At 38.9% G+C, this 23,839-nt stretch overlaps 1 protein-coding gene across 2 annotated transcripts in view; it reads right to left on the reverse strand.

The window, feature by feature from the left end:
- The window catches only part of Elmo1 (engulfment and cell motility 1), a 532,595-nt gene that overhangs the window by 341,290 nt on the left and 167,466 nt on the right, over positions 1–23,839 (reverse strand). For both annotated transcript variants that reach the window (XM_059263360.1, XM_059263361.1), the window contains exons 7-8: positions 19,241–19,276; positions 5,612–5,711 (exon numbers count right to left, since the gene is read on the reverse strand). In XM_059263360.1, coding sequence (XP_059119343.1) covers positions 5,612–5,711; positions 19,241–19,276 — 136 coding nt within the window. The remainder of the gene's footprint in view (positions 1–5,611; positions 5,712–19,240; positions 19,277–23,839) is intronic.

Here is a 23,839-nt window from a genome sequence, read left to right on the forward strand (position 1 = left end):
TCTCTCTCTCTCTCTCTCTCTCTCTCTCTCTCTCACACACACACACACACACACACACACACACACACACACACACACAGATACAGAATCTAAGGGATATCAACCAATGGTAGCAAAAATGCCTTTTAGGTCTCAAATTTCTTGAATGCCATCCAAACTTTAAAAAGCCATCCACAGTCATCATGAAGCTGCACTGTCAAATTTGCAGAGATGCACAAATCTCTCCAGGTTCCAAAAAGCAAAACTCATTGGGTCAAAGAAGAGAAATGCCTGAATGTTTGCCTCAGCATGGAAAATATCTATAGGGTGAGCCAGGTCCTCCGAGTCTGTGTATGAGGCTTTCCCTCCAAGACAAAGCACTGGTATTTTTCTTGGCTGGGAGGAAACCAACTCCTAACACAGAATGTTCTAGTCTCTCCTTTCTTTCTTACGGCTGCCTACCCTTTCTCTAAGTACCAAGTCTTTACAAAGCAACTGTATTCTGCACGTCAGTATGGAAGGACAAATGTCAGAGCATTGTAAAATGTGATCTGCTGCAGCCAGTCTGGAAACTAGAACCTAGAGCCACGCTGACAAAGATAAAGTTGTAGGAAAAAGAGGCAGAGGCTGGCCGGGCAGCGCTGCTTCTGCAAACTGGTGGGAATTGGCATCAGAAGCCACCGGAGACCGCAGGGAGAGGTGGCTTTGTGGGTTTCCTAGCTGGGTTTTGTCAAGATAAATTTCTGTTTAGAAAAGGTCCCAGCACACAAATCCAGGTGCTCAGAATGCTGAATTTGACCCAGCTAATGAATAAAAAGAGTTAACTTTACACAACTTAACTAATTTTCTGCTGTTTTCCAAATTTTCTTATCTAAGTAGCAATGCAATGGAACTGAGAACAATATATGAAATATGCTGCTACTAAAAATACTTCAGTTTTGATTTAAAATGCCAGGACAATTAGCTTTTGCATCTTTAGTTTAAATGAGATTTTAAATTTAATTTAAAGTAAATTGAAATCATCTTAACTAGTTAGAAAACTAAATTACTTCCGTTGTCTCTGAACATTTAACTCGCATCATTTAAAACAAAGCTTTGTTATACTTACTCCTGACAAGGAGCATTTTACTTGAAAATATATTTAAATCAAGTTTCACTATGTTCCTTCTGTTTTCAACTTCTAAGATTTTCTTTTAAAAATGAATGCTTCTCTAGCTAGTTAGAAAACTAAATTATTTCCACTGTCTCTGATCACTTAACTCACATCATTTAAAAAACAAAACTTTGTTATTTCTTACTCCTGACAAGAAGCATTTTACTTGAAAATATATTTAAATAAAATGTCACTATGTTCTTTCTGTTTTCCACCTTCTAAGATTTTCTTTTAAAAATAAATGTTTTTCTGGCTGAGGAGGTGGCTTATATGGAAGCAAGAATCCTGGATTCTGCTGGAAAGTCCAGGGAGAGCAGCACAGTGGACAGTGCCCAAAAGGCAACCACCTACTGGCTCTGTGACTGTGGGGAAACACAGATGTGGCTGAGGAGAAAGAACTCTGGCCACTGAGGAGATTCTCCTTCACAATGACCCTGCTGACCTCTGAGCCACTGTCCTCACTCCTCATCATGAGAAGCTAGGCTTAGCTGCACAAAGGAAGAAGGAAAAAGAAGGAGAAGGGGGAAGAGGAGGAGAAGAAGACAATAACTGCGTGAGAACCCAGAAAGCTAATGTCAGTGAGCGTATGTGATTTCCAGGAACTCCTACTCAGAACAGGGTTGTCACTCTCCAGAGGGTCTCTGACACATGATGAACAGGACATGTGGACTAGGAAAGAAGACCTTCTATACATTGAGAAAGTGTTAAAAATTTGTAAGTATAATGGTGCCCAGATGTGGTGGCAAGACTTTCCACCTAAAACTTGAGAGTACTTAAAAAGAAATTCTAAAATTGGGCTAAGAACAGCTTTCTACTTCATGACTCATGAGGGCCGAGATATAGACACCAAGGTACAGACACACCATGGCGTGCGGACTTGAGCTACAGTACAGTGGGTTCATGGCCTGTGGGATTGAGTGCAGCATGGCGGATTCCTGCCACAGTACACAGTGGTGTCTCCAAGCCACGCAGTGCACTGCATGGCAGATTTAGCTTTTGCTAGTACAGACACACACACACACACACACACACACACACACACACACACACACACACAAATGGTTTCTGGGCTACATGCTGCTTTGATGGAAGCATAGACCCACTGCTTCCAAGAGTTGGTGGTGCACATGGCTCCCAGGGCTGGTGATAAATGTATGACTACCATATTGGAAAGCTGAAGTGGGCGAAGTCAGCAGCCAAGGTTTCTGCTTCAGTACTAGCCACTGCAGTTTAAAGCAATAGATTCACAATAAGACAGATTCAGATGGAATAAGACTTTAAATAGTTTACAGTATGTGTAAAAATGTACGTAGGCTTAGAAGAGAGAAGGAAATGAATATAGACAATTATATAAAGAAACAGTTTTAGAAAAATAAAGTCTTTAAAGAGACAGTAAAGGTAATATAAAAAATAAGCCACATAAAGGTGGATATTACACAGAGAATCTGGATTGTGTTGTCTTTGGGATTTTTTTTTTAAAGATTTATTTATTTATTATGTATACAGTGTTCTGCCTGCATGTATGTCTACAGGTCAGAAGAGGGCACCAGATCTCATTACAGTTGGTTGTGAGCCACCATGTGGTTGCTGGGAATTGAACTCAGGACCTCTGGAAGTGCAGTCAGTGCTCTTAACCTCTGAGCCATCTCTCCAGCCTGTCTTTGGGATTTTTAACTGCAGAAAGACATTTGATTGTAAAGGCTGCTGAGTTAAATTGATATATATATTTTAAAGGTATCTTGACTTCAAAATTTATGTCTAAGGATATGTTGCTTTGGGAAAGAGGATCTGCTTTTGTTTCCACAGAAGATGAGAACCTGTGGATTGCTTCCAGGCTTATATGGTTTGATCAAGAAAGACCCCCTGAGAGGTCTCCAGATGTTCCAACATCCAGATCAGCTTCAAGGCAACTGGCTCAGACAATGCAGCCTCACAGACTACTCCAGTCAGGACTTGACCATAATTCTTAATTTTCTCAGGCTCCCCGTAAGATTGCCAGCAACCCCATCCAGCAGGAAGTAGAACGCGAAGCTACACCCAAATTTGCAAAATATTGTTTATAAATGTTCATTTTTATTTAAAGGGGATTGATTATAAATGTAATCTCTTTCTAAAGAAGAAAAGGGAATATAGATATGATAGGATAATGAGTAACAATTTGTTTGAAATGTTTTACAATGCCATGGATTTTAGTTTATTGATACAAATTTAATTTTGTTATACTGTATATATATATATATATATATATATATATATATATACATACTCTCATTTAAGATATTATGTTTATGTAACTCATTTAAATTGTAATGGATAATTAAGAAATATAGATTAATAATTTGTCTTCTATGACAGTCAAACTTATAGTCATGTTAGTTAAGTTTTCTAGGTATACATAGATATATTTCAATTAGGTAGGTAATCTTCAAATACTTCAAAAACCTACAGAATATGGCATTTAAAATGTTTTAAAAACTTAGACTTTCCTGGACAATGAGACACATCTGCTCCTGGCAGCACTGATTTACTTCAAAGAGGAAGACGGGTGTTGAAGACATTCCATATGGAGTTTATCTTCTTCTTGGTAAAAATAGCCATTTGGGCAAGAAACTGTTCTTGCCTGGACTGCTTGACAAAATGCTGTATCGAATGGACATGCAGGACCCATAGGTAGGTGACCACTGAACTTTGCAAGGCAAGATGGTCCTTCAGGTTCTGCTTCACAGAAGAAACTGCCAGACATTCTACAGGTCACCAAGAGAAGTGACTGAGAGACTCTAGGCCTGTGGGCTGAATAAGGATGCCCCAACGTTGCAGAGAAACTTTGGATGACTGTCCTGGCAGGCAGCTGTCTCTGTCATTTCCAGAACTTTGGAAGTTGCTTACAATGCATTTTCTGTTTACTTAGGTAATATTATATCCTTCTGGGGTCTTTGGTGTATGTAGTGGAAGACTAGATATAATTTTCATTGGTTATGATAAAAGATAAATTAGATATGAAACTTTAGACTCACAAAGATAGGATAGAAAGAATATTTTTTTAATTTTGCCAAATACAAGTAGACTAAATATTATAACTGTAATTCTTGCTTGATAACTGTTTTGTTTTATGTAATTTTACTATGTTAAAGTTAAAACCTTCGGTTTTCATTAGACAGAAAAGAGGAGGTGCTGTGGGATGCTCTGTATGCTGTGAATATGTGTTGCTCTGATTGGTTGATAAATAAAACACTGATTAGCCAGTAACCAGACAGGAGGTATAGGCAGAGCAAGCAGACAAGGAGAATTCTGGGAAGAGGAAGGCTGAGTCAGGAGTTGCCAGTCAGAAACAGAGGAAGCAAGATGACAAGGCAGAACTGAGAATAGGTACCAAGGCACATGGCTAAACATAGATAAGAACTATGGGTTAGTTTCAGTGTAAGAGCTAGTCAGTAATAAGCCTGAGCTAATGGACAAGTAGTTATAATTAATATAAGCTTCCGAGTGATTATTTTATAAGCAGCTGCGGGACTGTGGGTGAGAGATATTTGTCCCAACCATGGGCTGGGTGGGACATAGAGAAACTTCCGACTATAGCATAAAGTTCCAGAAAACCCAGTTCCTTCATGTGTAGAATTGTTTCTCTAGAGCTTATTCTAGAAAGACAAGATATGGAAATTCATGTTCTAGTCTCATAATATATTGCCTACAGTCCCTATCAATTCCAGATGAATGCTTTGTAACACAAGTATGCTTTTGACTTTATGATCAATAATAGTTTCTTTTTAGCAATTCTGCCAATCAACAACAGGACGATTCTCCTTTACTTACCTAACCTCTAAGTTCATAGACACAGAAAAGGAAAGATTTAGGAGTATGTCAAGAAGTCCCTTACCTTAAATAAACATGAGACCTGCAGGGCTTCCACTGCCAACACCCTTGTTCCAGAAACTATGGCTTTCTCTCCTGCCTTTAATTTCAAGTAGCCCCTCCCCAAGATGAACACCAAATGGAAAACAAGCAACGTTAGCCCTTAGGCAAGTGTGGTGGTTTGGATGAAAATGGTCCCCATAGGTTTCTATGTTTGCATGCTTAGTCTCCAGTTGATGAACTGTTTGGAAAGGATTAGGAGGTGTGTCACTGAAAGTGGACTTCAAGATTTCCAAAGCCCACACCATTCCCAGTCAGCCCTATCTCTGCCTTGTGCTTAGGCCTTAAGATCTATACTTATACTGTGCAAATTGGAGCAGAGAACTTTGATTTCTCCTTAACTGTAGGTTCTCACATGCTACCACTTACGATCTCTGTGGGGACAAAAATACAATTTTCATACAGCATTTTGGGGGCTCTGTTCCCCACATATGTATTACTACCAAAATCATTCCATCTTTCAACATAAAGAACTAAAGAAAGCAGTTATAAAGTAGCCATAATGCAGAGAATTATGTGTGGGTAAAAAAAGAACCAGTGTTGAGCTTAGGAAAGCACAGACTACATTACCTTCTTTATGAATGCCACTGAGAATGTATCCCATGACACGATGCCATGGTCCATTAGCTCCACAAAGGCCGTCAAAGTGAAGGACAGCATGTCTCCAAAGCTGCAAAACAAGAGGCATTGGAGTCACAGAGTCAAAGCTGAACACCAGCAACAATACAGACATGAGAAGATTTAACAAAGTCGATCTTTCAAAGACCATAGGGGTAAGAAGCTGGACACTAACAGGAAATACTTATATACAAGTTATGGGAAAAGGCAGAAACTCTGAACAACCAGGTAGTCAGTGACTGAACAAGCTTGCCTCACATGGGCCACACTTTGGAGAGCTGTGTGCCACTGGGCAATTCACTTAACCCCTCTGAAAGTCTGTTTACTCAACTGGGAAGCTGGATAATTGCTATATAACCACAAGACTGCATACAGAGCTCTTCACATAGTGTAAAGAGTATAAGCTTTCAGGAGTGATAGCTTAACCAACTTCTCAGCAAATGACAGATGAAGTAAAAGAGGAATTTTATGGACCACAGGAATCAAGAAGAAAAATTTAAAGTAATTATATTAAGAATACTAATGTGATAATGTAAAGGTTCCTCCATTTCCTCCATCTTATAGTCTTGCTGCTTGCTTGCACAGGCCGCCGCCCCCCCCCCCCATTTAGCAGCTTATCTTAGTTTCTACTAAAATGCTTGCTTGTGCAAGCCTCCCCCTGCATCTGCTGAGCAAGATAACAGGATGTGGCTTTTGCCTTTAAAAATCCCTTGGTCTAAATGCTCAGGGCTTCACATAGGTCCAAATACCTGAGTGTAGTCCCAGACGGCTGGAATAAAGACTTTCAGTTGGCTATAAAAAGTGTCTAAGTGGTCATCTCTGGTAGGCTCCCTCTAACAGTAGCCCTGAAGACAGGACTCAAAGGCAATGAAAAGATGGCTCAGAGATTAAGCACTTCTGCTGCCCTCGAAGAGGGCCAGAGTTCAGGTCCCAGCATCCATGTTGGGTGGCTCACAACCACCTGTAGTGTAACTTCAGCTCCTGGGGAATCCAAAGCCCTCTTCTGGCCTCCATAGGCTCTTATAAGTACATGAACATAAACACACATATACAAATAAGTCAAAAGGAATCTCAAAATAGGATTAAGGTGCTCTAAGTCAGTGATTCTCAACCTGTGGGTCACAACCCCTTTGGAGTCCCATATCAGATATTTACATTAGGATGCACAACAGTAGCAAAATTATAGTTACGAAGTAGCAACAACATACCTTTATGGCTGGGGGTCACGAGGATGGAAGCACTAGGAAGACTGAGAGCCACTCTCTCTATGCAGGTATGTGTACACATATGCAAATATGCATGTGAGTAAACTCACTTGTTTTACACTAACTAGGAACTTAGTCATTGGGCTTTAAGGAATGTCTATGTGTGGGAGGCATGGAGCTTCTTGTGCTCACAGATGAGTACTAGAGGAAACCCCTGGACCCTTACTGTGAGCTTGTCAGTCTACAGAACCCATCTTTATGGAAGATGCCACATGTAGTCAATCTACAGAATCCATCTCTATGGAAGATGTCACATGTACGTTAGAAAGCATTTCAACGTAGTCATGTCTTAGGCTTTATTGTGCACATGAGGTTGAGTTGTCACCAGGAAAAAAAATTCACCAAAATGTGCTATACTTAAATATGCCTACAATAAACTACTCTTTTTAGCATGAGAAGGAGTTTGCGCTCTGTTCTATGTTCCTGCCTTGATGGCTGCCTTACCAAAGAGACCCTCATAGAACGCCAAGCACGATTTCTATACTACACTACATAGTAATGTGAATTTGCACACTCAGTTTTTAGTTGGTTGTTCAGACTTTTCATCTACAGAATAACATGTCACCTTATTTCTCCATTTCAAAGTCTCAAAACAAATTTAGAACGAAGTTCCCTATTTTCAACTAATACAGTACAAAAGAGGTTCGCCGCTCATCACAGCCTCTTCTCCACACCCCTCCCTGCTGCTGTTCCGCTCAGGCCAGCTTTAGAAAGCAACGTTCATCTTGGAAGCCACAGTGCTGAAAGGAACCCGTCAAGAAGGAAGTGACTCTCACAGGACAATAATACAGAGCACAGAGAGGAAGAGACCCACTAAAAAGACACAGGTGGGTGGCCTCAAGTCACGGGGCAAAGGTCCTACACAGCAAGCTACTTCACCATCCCGGCTTCAGTTTCTTCGTTTGTGAGAATCAAGTGAGGAGGGAGTCAATGTGGTGACGGTGGTCCTACCCCAGGGGTTATTTAGGAAAAGGAAGCCAGCTCCGGTGCCCACCCTGCAAACGGCATGGAGAACAGTAAGCAGCGGGTGAGGGCTGCCGAATGTCACCACAGAAAGGTAGCATTTTAAAAAGCAAACGAAGCTCAGGGCGTCAAGCATTGCACACTCCACCGTGTAAAATGTAGTCTGTTCTTAGAAGCAGGGAAAAACACAAGCCTCCCAAATCTCTCAGGTGCCCCCTAGGTGGCATCAGAGGCTCAGGCATCTAAAGGAAACGCCATACAGAAAATGCAGTAATGGAAAGAGCAAAAAAAAAAAAACTAGAATAAGTACAAAATAGGCTTTAAGAAAAAAAAAAAGTCAAAGGAAGTTAAGTAAAACTATAAAAGTAAACCCTGTATACAATGAATCGCAAGAAAATCCAGGATCAGCCCCTATAAGAGAAAACGCCTCAGGAAATAAGAGACAGGTAACACATTCAATTAGTGATATTTATTACTAGACTGGGTAAGTATCTGGTATTGCTGTGAAAACATTATATGTATTATTCAGAAGTAATACTGGATATTTTGTTTATTTGCTTATAAAGAGTAAAACAATCTGGCATTGACTTATACCTGACGTGCTAAAGGTTCACAGACACTAAAAGGGTCTGCCATACCCCTCATGGAATGATGCCACCACAGTCTCTATTCAGAACCAAAATGTCTGCCTCAGTGACATTGATAAGAGAACCAACCAAAGAACAAGAAGTAGGCCAGGAAAGCATCCACTGCCAGCTCAACCCTTCTTTCCCAGTCAACTATCTGAGCAAAGGAGCACCCATGGCCTTAGGCTCGCCATCCGTCTCCATCAGTCCTTTAAAAACAACAGAGAAATCATATATATTCCTTCTAAAAAATCCAAAGGTCAAACGAGTCAGCTCCCCAGCTGTAATCCCAATCCAATGGCCTTAGGGAGATAATCATCCTCCCTTAAAATGTTCAAGAGCTCTGTCTACAGATTCCTCCAACAGGCTTCAAGGACTGAGGAAAGGAAGACAGATGGAGAGGAGAAGTGTGCTGGATTCCGAATCTCCAAACCGAGTTGTCTAAGACTTCAATCTGGACAGCTAATAAGGAGCAAGAGCAGAAGTTCCCAGGCTGCAGATAGCAAGCTCTGCACTTGTCAGTCATCATCAATGCTGATGACTGACGAGGAACAGAAAGGCTGTGTCTCATAATGGGACTATCAAGATGCTCTTGGGTCAGAGTTGGCCCATTCACTAAAACAATAGCTAGATGATTGACTGATAGAAAGAATCATATAGCCAGGCGGTGGTGGCGCACGCCTTTAATCCCAGCACTCGGGAGGCAGAGGCAGGCGGATCTCTGTGAGTTCAAGGCCAGCCTGGTCTCCAAAGCCAGTTCCAGGAAAGGCGCAAAGCTACACAGAGAAACCCTGTCTTAAAAAATCAAAAAAAAAAAAAAAAAAAAAAAAAAAAAAAGAATCATATAATACAACCTCCTCCTAATGCATTAAATGTTAACACAGCATTGTGATATGTGTGTTACATGGTACAATACATAACAAACATTCATGCAATATATATTATAGTATATATATACATATAGTATATATATATATATATACATATATACACATATAGTATATACATATATACACATATGTTCCACAGAGAACATATAATTCATTATGACTAATTGCTAAGTGGCATAGTATGTTTCCATGAAGACTTTTCCACAATTAAACTTCAAAACTTCAGCTGCAAGGAAAAGAGACCATGCTAAATTTTTATTCTATTTTAAATCAAAAGAGTTCTTTCGAATGAGGTGGAGATAGCAACTTTTATTGAACGCTGATGTAAATATTTACTTCCACTCCTGCAAGAGTGACTAGGACTCCACAGAGCAAAGGCAAAAGCCCAGGTTCTACTTTTAAAATCAATGCTGAGTGGAGGATCAAGCCTTAAAAGATTTACAAATATAAAGAAACCACATGGCACATTCCAGAACATTTTTTACTTAGTGTGTGTGTGTGTGTGTGTGTGTGTGTGTGTGTGTGTGTGTGTGTGTTAGACTAAAGATTTTGCAGTACTGACTGCCACAATCTACACGTGCTGGTCGGCAGCCAGTCTCACAGCTGACACACCATGTGTCCTGGAATGATTCAAATAAATGTTTTTCATCAATTTGTAGATGGAATCTTCATTCCAGCAAAACCCAGCCAATCTAAAAACAAGCATGTAAACTTAAGCTGCTAATTTTGCAAAAGCATAGGCCTTTCAAACATTTTCATAGGATACTGTGCCCAATACAGAACGAGAAAATGCTGAACATAAAAGAAACTTTTTAACACTATTCATGAACAGTAGCAAATAGATCCTTAATTGTCAAAGGCTTTAGTTCCTCCCCTGTTCGGGCTTCCCATGTACTTTCTATCAAATATGGATAACATTTATCTATATTGGAAGTTGTAGACACCTAAATCCTCAATTAGACAGTCTACTTATCCTCCAGAATCAGTTACACTTGTAGGCATGCTCATGACCTTTCCTGAACATTTAAGTTGGTTATATTTCTATTGGCCTACCTGCCTCTCTTCTTTATGTCAATATAATGCTGTCTTGATAACCAGTCTTACAGGCACCTTATGAAATCCTCCAATTTTGTTGTTGACTCTTTGGCTATTCTAGCCATTATATATTTCCATTTAAGTTTTAGAATTGTCTCGTTTGTTTTGCTTTGTTTTTGTTGTTGTTGTTGTCGTTGTTGCTGTCTTTTGTTCTGTTTTGTTTTGTTTTGTTTTTACTTTTTACATTTACTTATTTATTGTGTGTGTAGTTTGGGGTTGATTTTTTTGGTTTGGTCAGTGTGTGTGTGTGTGTGTGTGTGTGTGTGTGTGTGTGTGTGTGTGTACATGTGTGGATGCACGCCCATGCCATAGCACACATATGGAGGTCAAAGGACAACTTGCAGCAGACAGTTCTCTCCTTTCACCATGAAAATTCCAGGGACTGAACTTAGGTAAGTTCACTTGCCCAGTGAGCCATGTCATGGGCCCTCGGTTTTTGTTTGTTTGTTTGTTTTGTTTCAGTGATTTATATAGCATTAAACTAAGATTTGCGGAGAATTAGTATCTTCAGTATTGTTTCTCCATTCACAAAATGGTCTCTTCCCAATAACTTAGGTCTTTAATGTCACTTAGAAATGCTTTTATTTTTCAAGGAACAGATACTGCACGTTTGGGTTGAATTTATCCATAAGAATTTTCTCTTTTCTCATTTTGACACTTTATAAATGGAAAAATGTATTGTCATTCCTATTTGTTTGCTGTAAACATGAAAGTACACAATATTTTATACAGAGATATTATATCTCAAGACCTTGGTGGATGTCGTTATCATTACCTGCAAGGCTCTCCGTAGCTTTGCTAGAATTTTCTACATAATTGGGTCTTCTATGCATAGAGATAGTTTTGTGTCTTTCTGATACTGTGCCTTTTAACTGCTTTCTTGGCTTTTCACACAGGGTAAGAACTCATACAAAACTATGCCAAGTAGAAGTACAGAAAGGAAGCATATTTGCCTTTGACTAATCTTCAAGTTAAGAAAACATCAGACTTTCCACCATCAGTTTGCTGGCCTTTTTTAAATAGATGGTCTTCATCAAGTGATGTAGTTCTTTCTGCTGGGAACTTTTAATATGAATGAATATTGGGTTTATGGTCTTTTCCTCTATAAAAAGTGATTTTATCTGATCTCTCGTGTGTTTTGTTAAAAGCTGAACACTAATTTTCAATCGGTAATCTGTTTCTTGTAGAAATCACATTGGTCAATGTGTTGGACTTTTTGTTGCTGTGGTAAATATATAATGGAGCAATCTATGGGAGGGGAGAATCACACTGACTCAGTTTCACATCAGTCATCATCAGAGGTTGTTTACCTCAGGGTGGCAAAGAGAGAAGTGTGTGTGTGTGTGTGTGTGTGTGTGTGTGTGTGTGTGTAGAAAGAGGAATTGGAGAAAATGAATGACTGCACGAGCAGATTCCTTTCTATTTCATTGGTCTCAGTCTATTGAAATAGTGCCCCTCTCACCCCCACCAGTACTTCTCTTTGGAAATGACAGTACTCACACACACACACACACACACACACACACACACATATATATACACACACACACACATACACACACACACACACACACACACACACACATACACACATACTCAAACATGCATGCATACACAGACAGACAGAGACAGAGATAATAAATACTATAGTTTATTTATTGCCTAGGTAGCACTCAATTCAATTTAATTGAAAATAGAAATTAACAATGTTCCCGCCCCATGCTCAGTGACTAAAGGCTGCTGAGAGATAACATCTTTGACTTAAGGCTGGCATCAATCAAGACATATTAGTCTTTTATGTATTGCTTATTCCTATGTTAATACCCTTCTGGGATCTTCTGTATCTCTGTTCACTGGAAAAACTGGTCCATAATTTTTTTAATTCCTGTATTGTCAGAGTCAGATGTAGGTATTAGAATAATACATGCCACATAAAATTGCTGTAAACTGTTCCTCCCTATTTGTTATGTATTTGGTAATTCTTTACAAAGGTATGATGGAATTTACCTTTGTAATCATTATTCACACCAGTAAAGTTTATTTTATAATGATCTCAACTACCTGAGAAAACATGAACAACCCATCATGAGTGTTCATGTTATCAGGAGTCAGTTTTAATGTAAGGTTTTGTTTTTCTAAGAAGCAGCGGCTAGGACAAAGTTAGGAGACTGAGGAGCTTCATGGAAAACCAGGTAACGCCTGTGAAAAACTAAGGATAAGGCCTGGGCCTGGGACTCAGTCAGTAAAACACTGATCTTGCAAGTGAAAGGACCTGGGTTTGATGCTCCTGGTATATACATAAAATGCTGGGTTTGATGGGTGGTATCTGAAACCCAAGAGCTGGGGAAACAGAAACAGGAGGGTCCCTGCAGCTCATTAACCAGACAGTTTAGTGTAATTGCTGAGATTCAGGCCAACAAGAGACTTTGTTTCAAAGGAAGTGGACAACTTTTCTGAACATAGCATCTAAGGTTTCCCTCTGGACCCCACATGCATATACACACACATGAGCATGCACACCCCATACACATATAGACACTTGTACACAATTAAAGAATATGATAATGCATAAGGTAGAATTGGGTATGGAAAGTTTGCAGATTGTAGATTAGATGTCTGAGAGAAGAAGTAGATAGAGACCTAACAATCAACTAATGGAAAACTCTAGAACGAGATACAAACTGCAGAATAAACTATGGCTGTTGGAAGAGTCCCACAATGGGCAGAAAGAGGTAGGCCTTAGTATTTACCCCATGCTCAATGACTGGAGGCTGTGGGAGATAGCAGCCTTGACTCAAAGCTGGCGTAGATTTAGAACGTGCTATAGCTGACAGCTGTCCTGTGACTCAAGTCCTCCTAACTGAGAGGCAAGTTATTCTTGAAAGAAGATCAAAGCCATGTGTTTCCATGGCAGTTACACACAGTGATTTCTATTTCATAGGGAAGGACTTTGTGTATTTTCTCTAAAATTTAAAATTTTCTAGCAGAGAAATATTCACAGTATGCCTTCATTTGCTTTTAAAATCAGCATGCTCTGCGAGATATACTCTCTGCTGCTCCTACTGTTCACCTCCGTGATGATCTTACTCTCATAAAGATCTCCAAATAATTTATTTTCCTAAAATTTCTTTTTTATTTGACTCTTTCTTTTTTCAAAACCTGCTATTTTTATTCTCTACTTAATAAGTTCAGATGTTTCCTAGTCCCAACTAAAAAATTATATGCCTAATTTTTTCTTTTTATTTAAAGTTTTTTTTATACAATTTTTTGATCATATTCTTTGCCCTCCCTCAACTTCTCCCAGGTCCTCAAAAGCAAAACAAAACAAAAAATCAAAAACACAAACAAACAAAAACAGTGATGTAAACATCACCGGGACCACCCTCAGAAAATACATGGTGTCCATTTTCTGTTGGCCCACTACTGGTCATGGGCTTGGAGTCTGCCTTGGAAGGTGGTTGACAGACTCAGTTACACTCCACTGGAGAAAGCCGATCTTCCCTTCTCCAGCAGGTATCAATTCTTGGTTAGAAATGGGACTATGAATCCCTCTTATCAGTGCTGGAATTCTGTCTGAATTGAACCTGTGCTTTTCTTATGCATGCTGACAGTGTCTCTGTATCAGCCCTGTTGTATCTGGACAACACTATTCCCTTGGAATCATCCACCACCTCTGGCTCTTACAATTTTTCCACCTCCTCTTTGGCATAGACCCCTGAGTCTTAAAGGGAGGGGGTTGATAAAGACATCACACTTAAGATTAAGTACTCTAAAGTCTCTCACTCTCTACATATTGTCTAGTTATGAATTTCTGTATTAATTCCCATCCACTGCAAGAAGAAACTAACCAAAGCACTTATTGGTGGGCAAAGCAATATATCATTAGAAATCATTTTATTGCTCTGTTCCCTTAGCAAAGAGGTTTTCAACTTGTGGATCATGACCTCCTTGGGGGTCAAATAACCCTTTCACAAGGGTCACCTAAGACTATCAGAAAACACAGATATTTACATTACAACTTGTAACAGTAACAAAATTATAGTTATGAAGTAGTAACAAAAATAATTTTATGGTTGGGGGTTACCAACCACCAGGAACCCCATTAAAAGGTCACACAGCATTAGGAAGGCTGAGAACCACTGCCTTAGCAGAAGAGCAAGTTTCCCCCTAAGCCTGACAGGTCTACTCTCAGGTTCTAGGCCATTTTAGCAGTGTCAGATATGGGTTCTGTCTCATGGAGTGGGCCTGAAATCTATTTGTAAAAGTGGTTGGTTACACCCATAACATTTCTGCTGCTATTGCACCAGTATATCCTGCAGGCAGGTGGCTGTTGCAGGTCTCAGCTGCATATTGTAGCTGCATATTTCCTTTTCTCCTCTACTAGCATGCAAAATAACTTCTAGCACCATGGACACTAGTCATTAAGGGTGAAGCTTCTAGCTAGGCACCAGCTCAATTTCTCCATATTTAATGATATAGAAATATTGTGTTCAGCAATAGGGCCTTACCTATAAGGTTACAGAGAGTAACCAATAATCTTGGCAATAGCCTGTGGTATTTGGAAGTGCCTATGAGACCCCTTTGGCCAACCACTCAACAAGTTGTAACCCATTCCTGTCACTGGATTTTATTTGGTGGCATAAGAGTCTAGTTAGACCATTATCCCATCCCCATCCCATTATGTGATGACTCCATTTCAGGACCTTTCATAAAAATATTTATTTTAGGAAGCTTCCACAGTAGTAGGTTTCCATGTGGCTTTTCAAAGGGCATTAAGTGTTAGTTGTTCCTACCCATGTTCCTTCCTCTACCTTGCCTTCCTATCCCACCCCATTTAATCCTCCTATTCTGTGTTATCCCTGCTTTTCTTCCTTTTTTGTTTTGTTTTGTTTTGTTTTTCAAGACAGGGTTTCTCTGTATAGTTTTGGTGCCTGTCCTGGATCTCGCTCTGTAGACCAGGCTGACCTTGAACTCACAAAGATCCACCTAGCGCTGCCTCCTGAGTGCTGGGATTAAAGGTGTGCACCACTGCTGCCTGGCAATTTTCTTTATCTTTTTTTTTTTTTTTTTAACATAAGCATTTAAGAGTATACACTTCCCTCTAAACACTGTGTTTCCCTATACACACTAATTTTGGTATCATCACTTCAAGTTATTTTGCACTTTCAATAAAGTTATTGTTCCTTAACTCTTGGAAAAATAAGCATGTTTTCTAATTTCTAATTTCCTACCATCTGCATATTTTCAGCTATTTGTTAATGATTTCTAGTAAATGATCTTGGAATGAAAAATATAATCTACATAATTCCAATTACTTCAAAATTCTTGAGATTCATTATGATCTGCATCTGATCTGTCATGATGAATATTTCACATATACTTGGATGTGTGTTCTTCTGTTGATAAGCATGGCACTCCATAAACAACATTCAGTAATGTTAATTACAGTATCTTTATATTGCTGATTTTATCTAGTTTTCCTAGCCATTATGTGGTTATATATTGTGTACCCTAATAAACTTGCCTGAGGATCCTCTGATCTAGTCAGCCACTAGATTCAGGCAGTGATGGCACACATCCTTAATCCTATCACTCAGGAGGCAGAGATCTCTCTGGATCTCTGTGAGTTCAAGGCCACACTGGAAACAGAGCCAGAGAGTGGTGGCACAAACCTTTAATCCCAGTACTGGGAAGCACACATGCCTTTAATCCCAGGAAGTGATGTCTGGGCAGAGAAAGGTATATAAGGCTTGAGGAAACAGGTACTCACTCTCTTTAGACTGAGGATTTCATAGAGGTAAGAACTAGGGGCTGGCTGATATGCATCTCTGATCTTTCAGCTTTCACCCTGATATCTGATTCTCGGTTTTTTATTAAAAGATCATTAAAAAATTCAGACAACACCATTAGGAAACAGTGGTTTTAAAATCCTCAGCTAGGAAGATACGTTTATTTACTTCTATCAGTTTTTGCTCATATATGTTACAGCTTATGTTAGATTCATACATATTTAACTTTTTTGTTTTGCTAATGACTTATTTTTACTATTAGTTATATTTTTCCCTGACAAAATACTAGCTTTCTTTCTTATATTTCCTGATATTAATAAAATTGTTCAATATGTTACTATTAGCATGTGTAAGATATGTATTTTCCATTTTAACTTTCAAATTTGTATGTTCCCCTCTTATATTTTACAAATAGTCTATATCTGGGGTCATTTTAACTTTCAAATTTGTATGTTCCCCTCTTATATTTTATAAATAGTCTATATCTATGGTCATCCTTTTTTTTTTCCTCTGATAACCCTAGCCTTTTAAATAAAGTATATAGTCCATTTACATTTACTGTATTAAGATTAAAATATAAATTTATAGTTGGTTTCTATCTGTCTCAGCTATATTTTGTTCTCTTTCACTTTTCTCACCTTGCTTTTGAGTTAATTAAATACTGTTTAGTAGCTCAATTTAATTTTTCCATTGGACTTTGAGCAAAATAACTTTCGTGATTTTATAGATTACAAAATGAACTATTAACACACTAAGGTCTGCTTACAGGGAAGATTATAAAAAAGGAAGCTGGTTAAAGTATACTTTTCTACGCCTCCATCTGTAGTATCTCACTGTCATATATTTTAAATCTGCATGGGTCATAAACCCTACAATAAAACAGCATCTTAATTTCCATTTATATAGTTACATGTCCTCAAACAAAAATGTAAATTTTATTTTATCTTCATATAGTTGTACACTTACCAGTTCCCAGTGTTTTTCATGCTTTCCCATACCGCCCGATTTCTATCTGCTGTCAGGTCTCTTTAGTTGGAAGACCTTGCTTTTTATCTCATACAATGTACATATGCTGACAGTAAGCTGTCTTTTTAGCTAGTTCTTTGACAATTTCATATAACACATTTGGATTAATCTCTCTCCTCTATAAACTAAAAGATTATTCAGTTCAGCTTCATTTCCAGGCAAGGTTTTATCAAATACAAAATTTTGGTGATAGCAGCTTTTTGTTCTTTTTCTTTTTTTTTCTTAACATGTTGCCTTCTGGTCTTCATTATTTCTAGCAAGAACTCTTTCATTCTTATTTTTAATTACTGCAATGTAGTAAGTTCCCAGGCTGCCCTAAAGGTTTTAATTTTAACTTGATTTCAGAAGTTATTATGTTCCCAGACATAATTTCCTTTGTATTCATCTCTTGTAGGTTTCATGAGTTTCTTAGCTCTATGAATTTATATAACTCTGTGGATTTTAATTTTTTTCTGTAATTATCTACAAATATTTTTATATCTCGTATTTTTTTCTCCTCTTGAGAGTCGTTTTGAGACTCTAATTAAGTACACTTCAAGTCACTTTTGTTACTTCATAGGTCAAGTATTTACTATTCAGTTTTCTATTTTTCATCCTGAATAATTATATACTTCAAAGCTAGGTCACATTTTCTGCCACCTTCAATTCTCATACAGTGAATTTTTCATTTTAACTACTACACTTTTTAGGTTGGATTTTTTTTTAACCACTTGAAAATCTTTTTGAGATTTTTAGAATTTTTTATTGACTGTGTGTATTGGTTAACCTGCATGAATGTCTGTGTACCAGTTGTGTGCAGTGATCACAAAGGCCAGAAGAGGACAGCAGATCTTCAGCAACTACAGTTACAGACTGTTGTGAGCTGCCACATGGGTGCTGGGACTCAAACCCAGGCCCCCTGGAAGAGCAGCCAGTATTCTTAAGCACTGAATCTTCTCTCCAGCCCCTACTATTTTAGTTTTATAAATGATATCTGCTTGTATTTGACATTTTCTATTTCTCTGTTAAGACTTCCCAAAAGTTCATTCATTATACTAATATTTCACTTTTTAAGCATATTTTTATTATTACTAATTTCTACTAGCATACAAAAGTAAAGTTTCATTATGACATTTTCCAATGTCTTTCATTTGACTTTTGTTCATATTTGCACCATCATTGACTTCCTGTATTCCCTCTTCCCTGTCTCTATCACACACATACACACACACACACACACACACACACACACTACCACCACTAACAACTACTACTACTGTTATTACCTTCAAAAATTCTAGAATTTTTACCTGTCAATTTCAATATCTGGTCATCTTGGCTTCAATTTTCTACAAAGTATTTTTTCTCCCTCTCTTAACTATGGCTCATCCTTAATGTTTTTCTTCTATATAGTAATTAATGATGTACTAGACACTGAAATTCTCAATAATAAAGAAAAAACTTTTTAAAAAGTAACTTCTAACATCTCCAGACATAAATGTAATACAGATAACTTAATACTTAGGAGATGGATGAGCAACTATTTTTCAAGACTCAAATAATTTTTATTCTATGTACAAATCCTGTTTAAATATATATAAATGGATCTTTTGCTTTCTGGGCCTCTGAAGAAAGTCAGACTCTAACTCTGAACGTCACATAGGCCACAAAAGAGAAAATTTTATTTAAAGTAATGCATAAAATTATACCTATCATTGCTCAAGGAAGACAGCAATTCAGCTTTGATCATTTAGTGGTAACAATCATAAAATCCTTTCTGCCACAAGTAAATAGAAAAAGAAAAAAATTAAGTTGTTTATAAGAACATCAAACAAAAAGGGGAAATACTCAAAATATCTAGAAGCATAATTATAAAATGAGAGGTTACAACTGAATTATGCAGAGTAAATAAAGTATGAAATCACATCAATAGATGATGCATCCTTACCAGGGCTTCATAATCTTCTGTAACTTCTGGTATCGTCTGCAAAATTAAAAATATATACATATATGAGGAACATGCTTCAAAGCAATGATGTTTCCATAAGAGACCTATCTTGAAGAAAATTCAGGATTAGATACAGGCCAGTAGAAACACTTGTCCATTTCAGAACATCAGCAGTCATCTGACAGTAACAACGGTAACAGTCAGGAGACCAGGATGTGCCTGTGTTCAATGGAGGAAGAAACCCCAAGGAGCGAGAATGGGTAACTCTGCAATGGGTAGAGCTGTGGCAAAAGGACTAGACTAGAAATAATTTATTTTCTCTCTTCAATAAAATCCCCACTGCTTGTAATCTCTTCCTCCTCTCTTGAGAGCGAGTGCATCCTCTCAGGAACAATGGCGGTCAGTTAGGATGCCAGGAACTGAGGCTCTGAGATGGGGCATGCAACAGACAAACCTGACTCAATAAAGGGCATGTGGGCTCCTAAATGTTTATGCATTTTAAAAATGGCTTATACTTACTCATTTTAAAACAAGTCTCTTTTATGGAACCCAGACTGTCCTTGTATTTGCAAGCATCCTATCCTCCTGCCTCAGCCTCTAAAGTGTTAGGATTACTAAACTGAGAAAAGAAAATTTAGGAGGCAGGGGACAACATCTCCTAGGCTCAAGAAGACAGAGACAGACTAAAAAGACTCTAATTTTCTCAAAGCTCCTTCCATTCCTCAAGTCAGCCAGATCTATCCAGCTGTAAATCTGCCTTCAGTGTGTTGGTCTGTGGATTAGTGTCTATCCCTCTTTACAGCCGGTCACACCTATAAGAAACAGACTGTGATGGTCCATTTTCAGTGAGAAGTGTGCTCAGAGTTCACCAGTTACAGATAAGCAGGAGGTGCTACGCCCCTCTCTCCTCCAGCTGCAGCTGGTGCCTGCTTCTCTCAGGACTCTGAGACTTGGAAAGCTCCGGGTCACCTGTGTGTGACTGAGCCCACCACTAGAAAAAGTCTCAAGCCCCAGAATACCCATTAGATAAGGCTTTGTGTCCTAAACTGAAGAGACATTTGAGAAGGGGAAAGGTCTAGACCTATGGGAGAAGACAGGGATTTCTCATGATTGGATAACTTCCAAAGTCACTGTCTTGCGCCAGACCTGCACACCAGTCACTTCTGATTTCTCTCTGTGCCAGTGTCACTTTCTTTAGTGTATTAAAAGTGTTTTGCTTTCACTCGCTCTTGAATTTGTCATTATCTTATTCCCCACATATACCCCCTCCCCCCAAAAAACCATCTGACTTTTAGGTTACTTGGAGGAGCCTCCCTGACATCTGATTTTCTTTCCTCACAACTGACAAAGGCATCAAGTGTGAACCAGGCCATCCCATCTGTACATAAACTCACTGCCTTTCCAACCCTTTGAAGACCAAGGCTGCTCTGCGTGAGGATAAAGGGACAGAAGCTGAGGTACACACAGCTAAGTACTTAAGTGGTTGCTGGATGACTTCACTCTTTAGGAGACATTATGGTCTATATTCTAAATGTAACCCTGAGGAAAGAAAGATGTGGAAAGTTAGGGGCGGATGAGTAAAGACTAGGCCCTTTACTCATGAATCTGGTTGAAATCTCTTGCCAATAAAGAAGAAAGAATCCCACCAAATTAACAACTGCTTAAGCCTTCTCCCTTCCTAGACAGAAGCTGCAGTTTCCTAGGAGTCTCACTAGGAACCTATGTACAGGGAGGGGGCATGTACTAACCCCTGCAAAACCACAGTGGCTCCTGGTATTGTTACCTTACGGACACTAATTCCATGCTGGGCATCTCCAAAGCCTGCTCACATATCTCACTCATAAAAAGAGAGGAAACACAAAAACACTTTCTTAGCAACATTTGAGAGCCACCAAAATGGTATGTATGGCTAATGCTAAGATAATTAATCATGACTCTCCCCAGAGGAGCCCATACCTACACTGCCCTATGTCTCACTCTGTACCTCTCCATAGAGGAGCCCATACCTACACTGGCATATGTCTCACTCTGTACCTTTCCCCAGAGGAGCCCATACCTACTTGCATATGTCTTACTCTCTATGACTCCCATGAGTAACCCATACCCACATAAGAGTATATTTTATCCTCTGTGACTGTCTCTTAGAAAATACATCCCACACTCCTAGGTATGTCCTATTTTATCTGAGATATCTCTTTCTCTCAATTGCTATGCTGAGGCCTGTATTAAAATATATTTCACAAAGTCTCCAACGCTGCTTCATTGTATGAGCAAGTCCAAGTCCTGAATGTCTGATCCATTACTGCTGATGTCAAAGTCAAGTATCTGGGTTTGACTAGTGTCAATGCATCTAGAGATAAGGGGAATTATACACTGCTGAGGCTGACAGTGTGGAGCTATGTCTGTCCCCACACTGCTGACAATTCCTTCAGAAACTCAAATAGCCACATGAAAACTAAACTCTAAGTTTTCCTCTTCTTTTTTATTTCCCCTTCCTTTATTTAAAACAATGTTTATTATTTGACTTACTTACTTTATCAAAAAGCCACTGGTAGAATCAAAGGAGTAAGGAAAGACTAGCCTGAGCACACGGCTACTGGGATACTTCTAAGAAGCCAGTGGAACTACAGGGAAACAGAGTTTCTTTGGAAAATGCCTCATGCTAAGGAAAAAAAAAAGTAGATAAAGGGAACATCATGGTGAGCCAAAACAGAAAGAAATGTCTGTAAATAATGAGAGACAGTCAGCAGGACACAGAGACTGCAGAGCCTTGGGCCAAGCCTGGGACAAGAGGAACATCCAATAAACAATACTAGTGACAGAGGACAAATAGGAATAAAGGATCCACTTGGTTATAAAGAGCAGTGTGGCCATAAAGTTTAAGAAGCAAACCTCTGGGGTGGTCATAGAAACCCGATTTATGTTTATGACCCTCCATTGTGTCACTGTGCTCACCATGGTCAATTTGAAACACCAACATGACATCCATGGGCTCAGAGCTAGAAAAGCTGTACAAAAATGACAAGGAGCTGACCAAGCATCCCATTACAAATCAATGAATAAAACAAACACTAGAACCCAGAGCTGCTGCTGCAGAAGGAAGATGGGACACAGAAACAGTGGTGCTGCAAAGCACTCATGGGGGACCATCACAGACACAAGGAAGGATGTTAATGCTGGAGGGGGGCATTGAGGTGACGGGTTCAATTTTGCATGATTTCAGAGTAGTTTCCTACAAATTATTTATGGATCAACTGCAAATTTTGAAGAAATGTCACAATAAGGAGACCTAGTCCCAATCAAGTGACCAAATGTAACATGATCACTAAGACAAAGAGACATCACATGTCAACAACAGGATGAAAATTTAAAAGACTCAAGAGGCATTTATGATAAAGGCAGAGACTACAGGTCTGCTCTTGAGAAAACAGTAGATAAAGCTTGGAGAAAACACATGGGTTTCCATGGACAACTGCAAATGTACGCAGCATAGCCTTCTACGCTATCAGGCCCTAGCCAGCTGACTTGAAGGCATTTTACAACTCCACAAACTCTAAATAACTAATGACACTATTGTCCTGTCTGGTAATGATTTAATTGGCTTCCTCCCTGCTTGTGGAAAAACAGTTTCGTTTCCATTTGCAATTCATCTCAACATTCTTTTGATCCTATAAATCTATGCTCTTTTGACTTTTTTATTCTTTTTTGAAAATATTACAGCCTGTCTGCTTCCCTCATATTCTACCGGTAAAGTAAATTCTTTTAACACATGGCCATGTTTATATCTGTATGAGACTTAAAATGTCACCTCTCTCTGCAAAGTATCTTCAACAAACTACTATTGAGCAAGCCCTATTGGTGAACACTCTAAGAAGACCCTGGAAAGAAGCCACACCTTCCACTGAAACTGTTGCAAGACTAGTTTACCAATTAGTCCCATCATTAGCCATTGTCTTCCCGCCTCTGTGTCTGATCCTTGTGACTATCAGGTGAAATCTTCTCAAATGTATTAACTTAGCAGACCACTACTAGTCTCTGCCAGCCCCAAAGCTAAGAACCACCAGATAGCATCAGAGGCCTACAACAGGCTTCCTGGCTTTGCTGGAACCTGCCTCTCTGATGACTCCACCAATGTATTTAAAAAGGATTTTGATTTATGATTTTCTATATTGTTACATCATGAAACTACTTCCACATCAGAACATGGAATTTGGGGTGACATAAATCTGTGTTCCTGAGCAATGGTCACTAATATTTGGCCCCAGGATAAACAGTCTCTGTTCTTTTTGAGGTGGGAATTGTGTTTTTGTGTCGACACTGATAACCTACCATATTGACAACCTACCACATTGAAATATATCAATCATGCAAGAAAGGAATGAGTGTGAAACTCTTCCAGATTTCAGAAGCCTTTTCCAGGAGACAGGGCAGTTGTGTAGGGAATGCTACCTGAAGTTAGAGCCTTCATATTAAAAGATGCAGCTAGTCCAGCATGGTGGTACACACCTGACGTTTCAGCAACCAATGAACTGAGTTAAGAGGATTGCCAAGTGTGAGGTCTAATGGGCTAAACGCCCAGATCCTGTCTCAAAGAAAAGA

Source organism: Peromyscus eremicus, chromosome 5, assembly GCF_949786415.1.
Source record: "Peromyscus eremicus chromosome 5, PerEre_H2_v1, whole genome shotgun sequence".
Taxonomy (NCBI): domain Eukaryota; kingdom Metazoa; phylum Chordata; class Mammalia; order Rodentia; family Cricetidae; genus Peromyscus; species Peromyscus eremicus.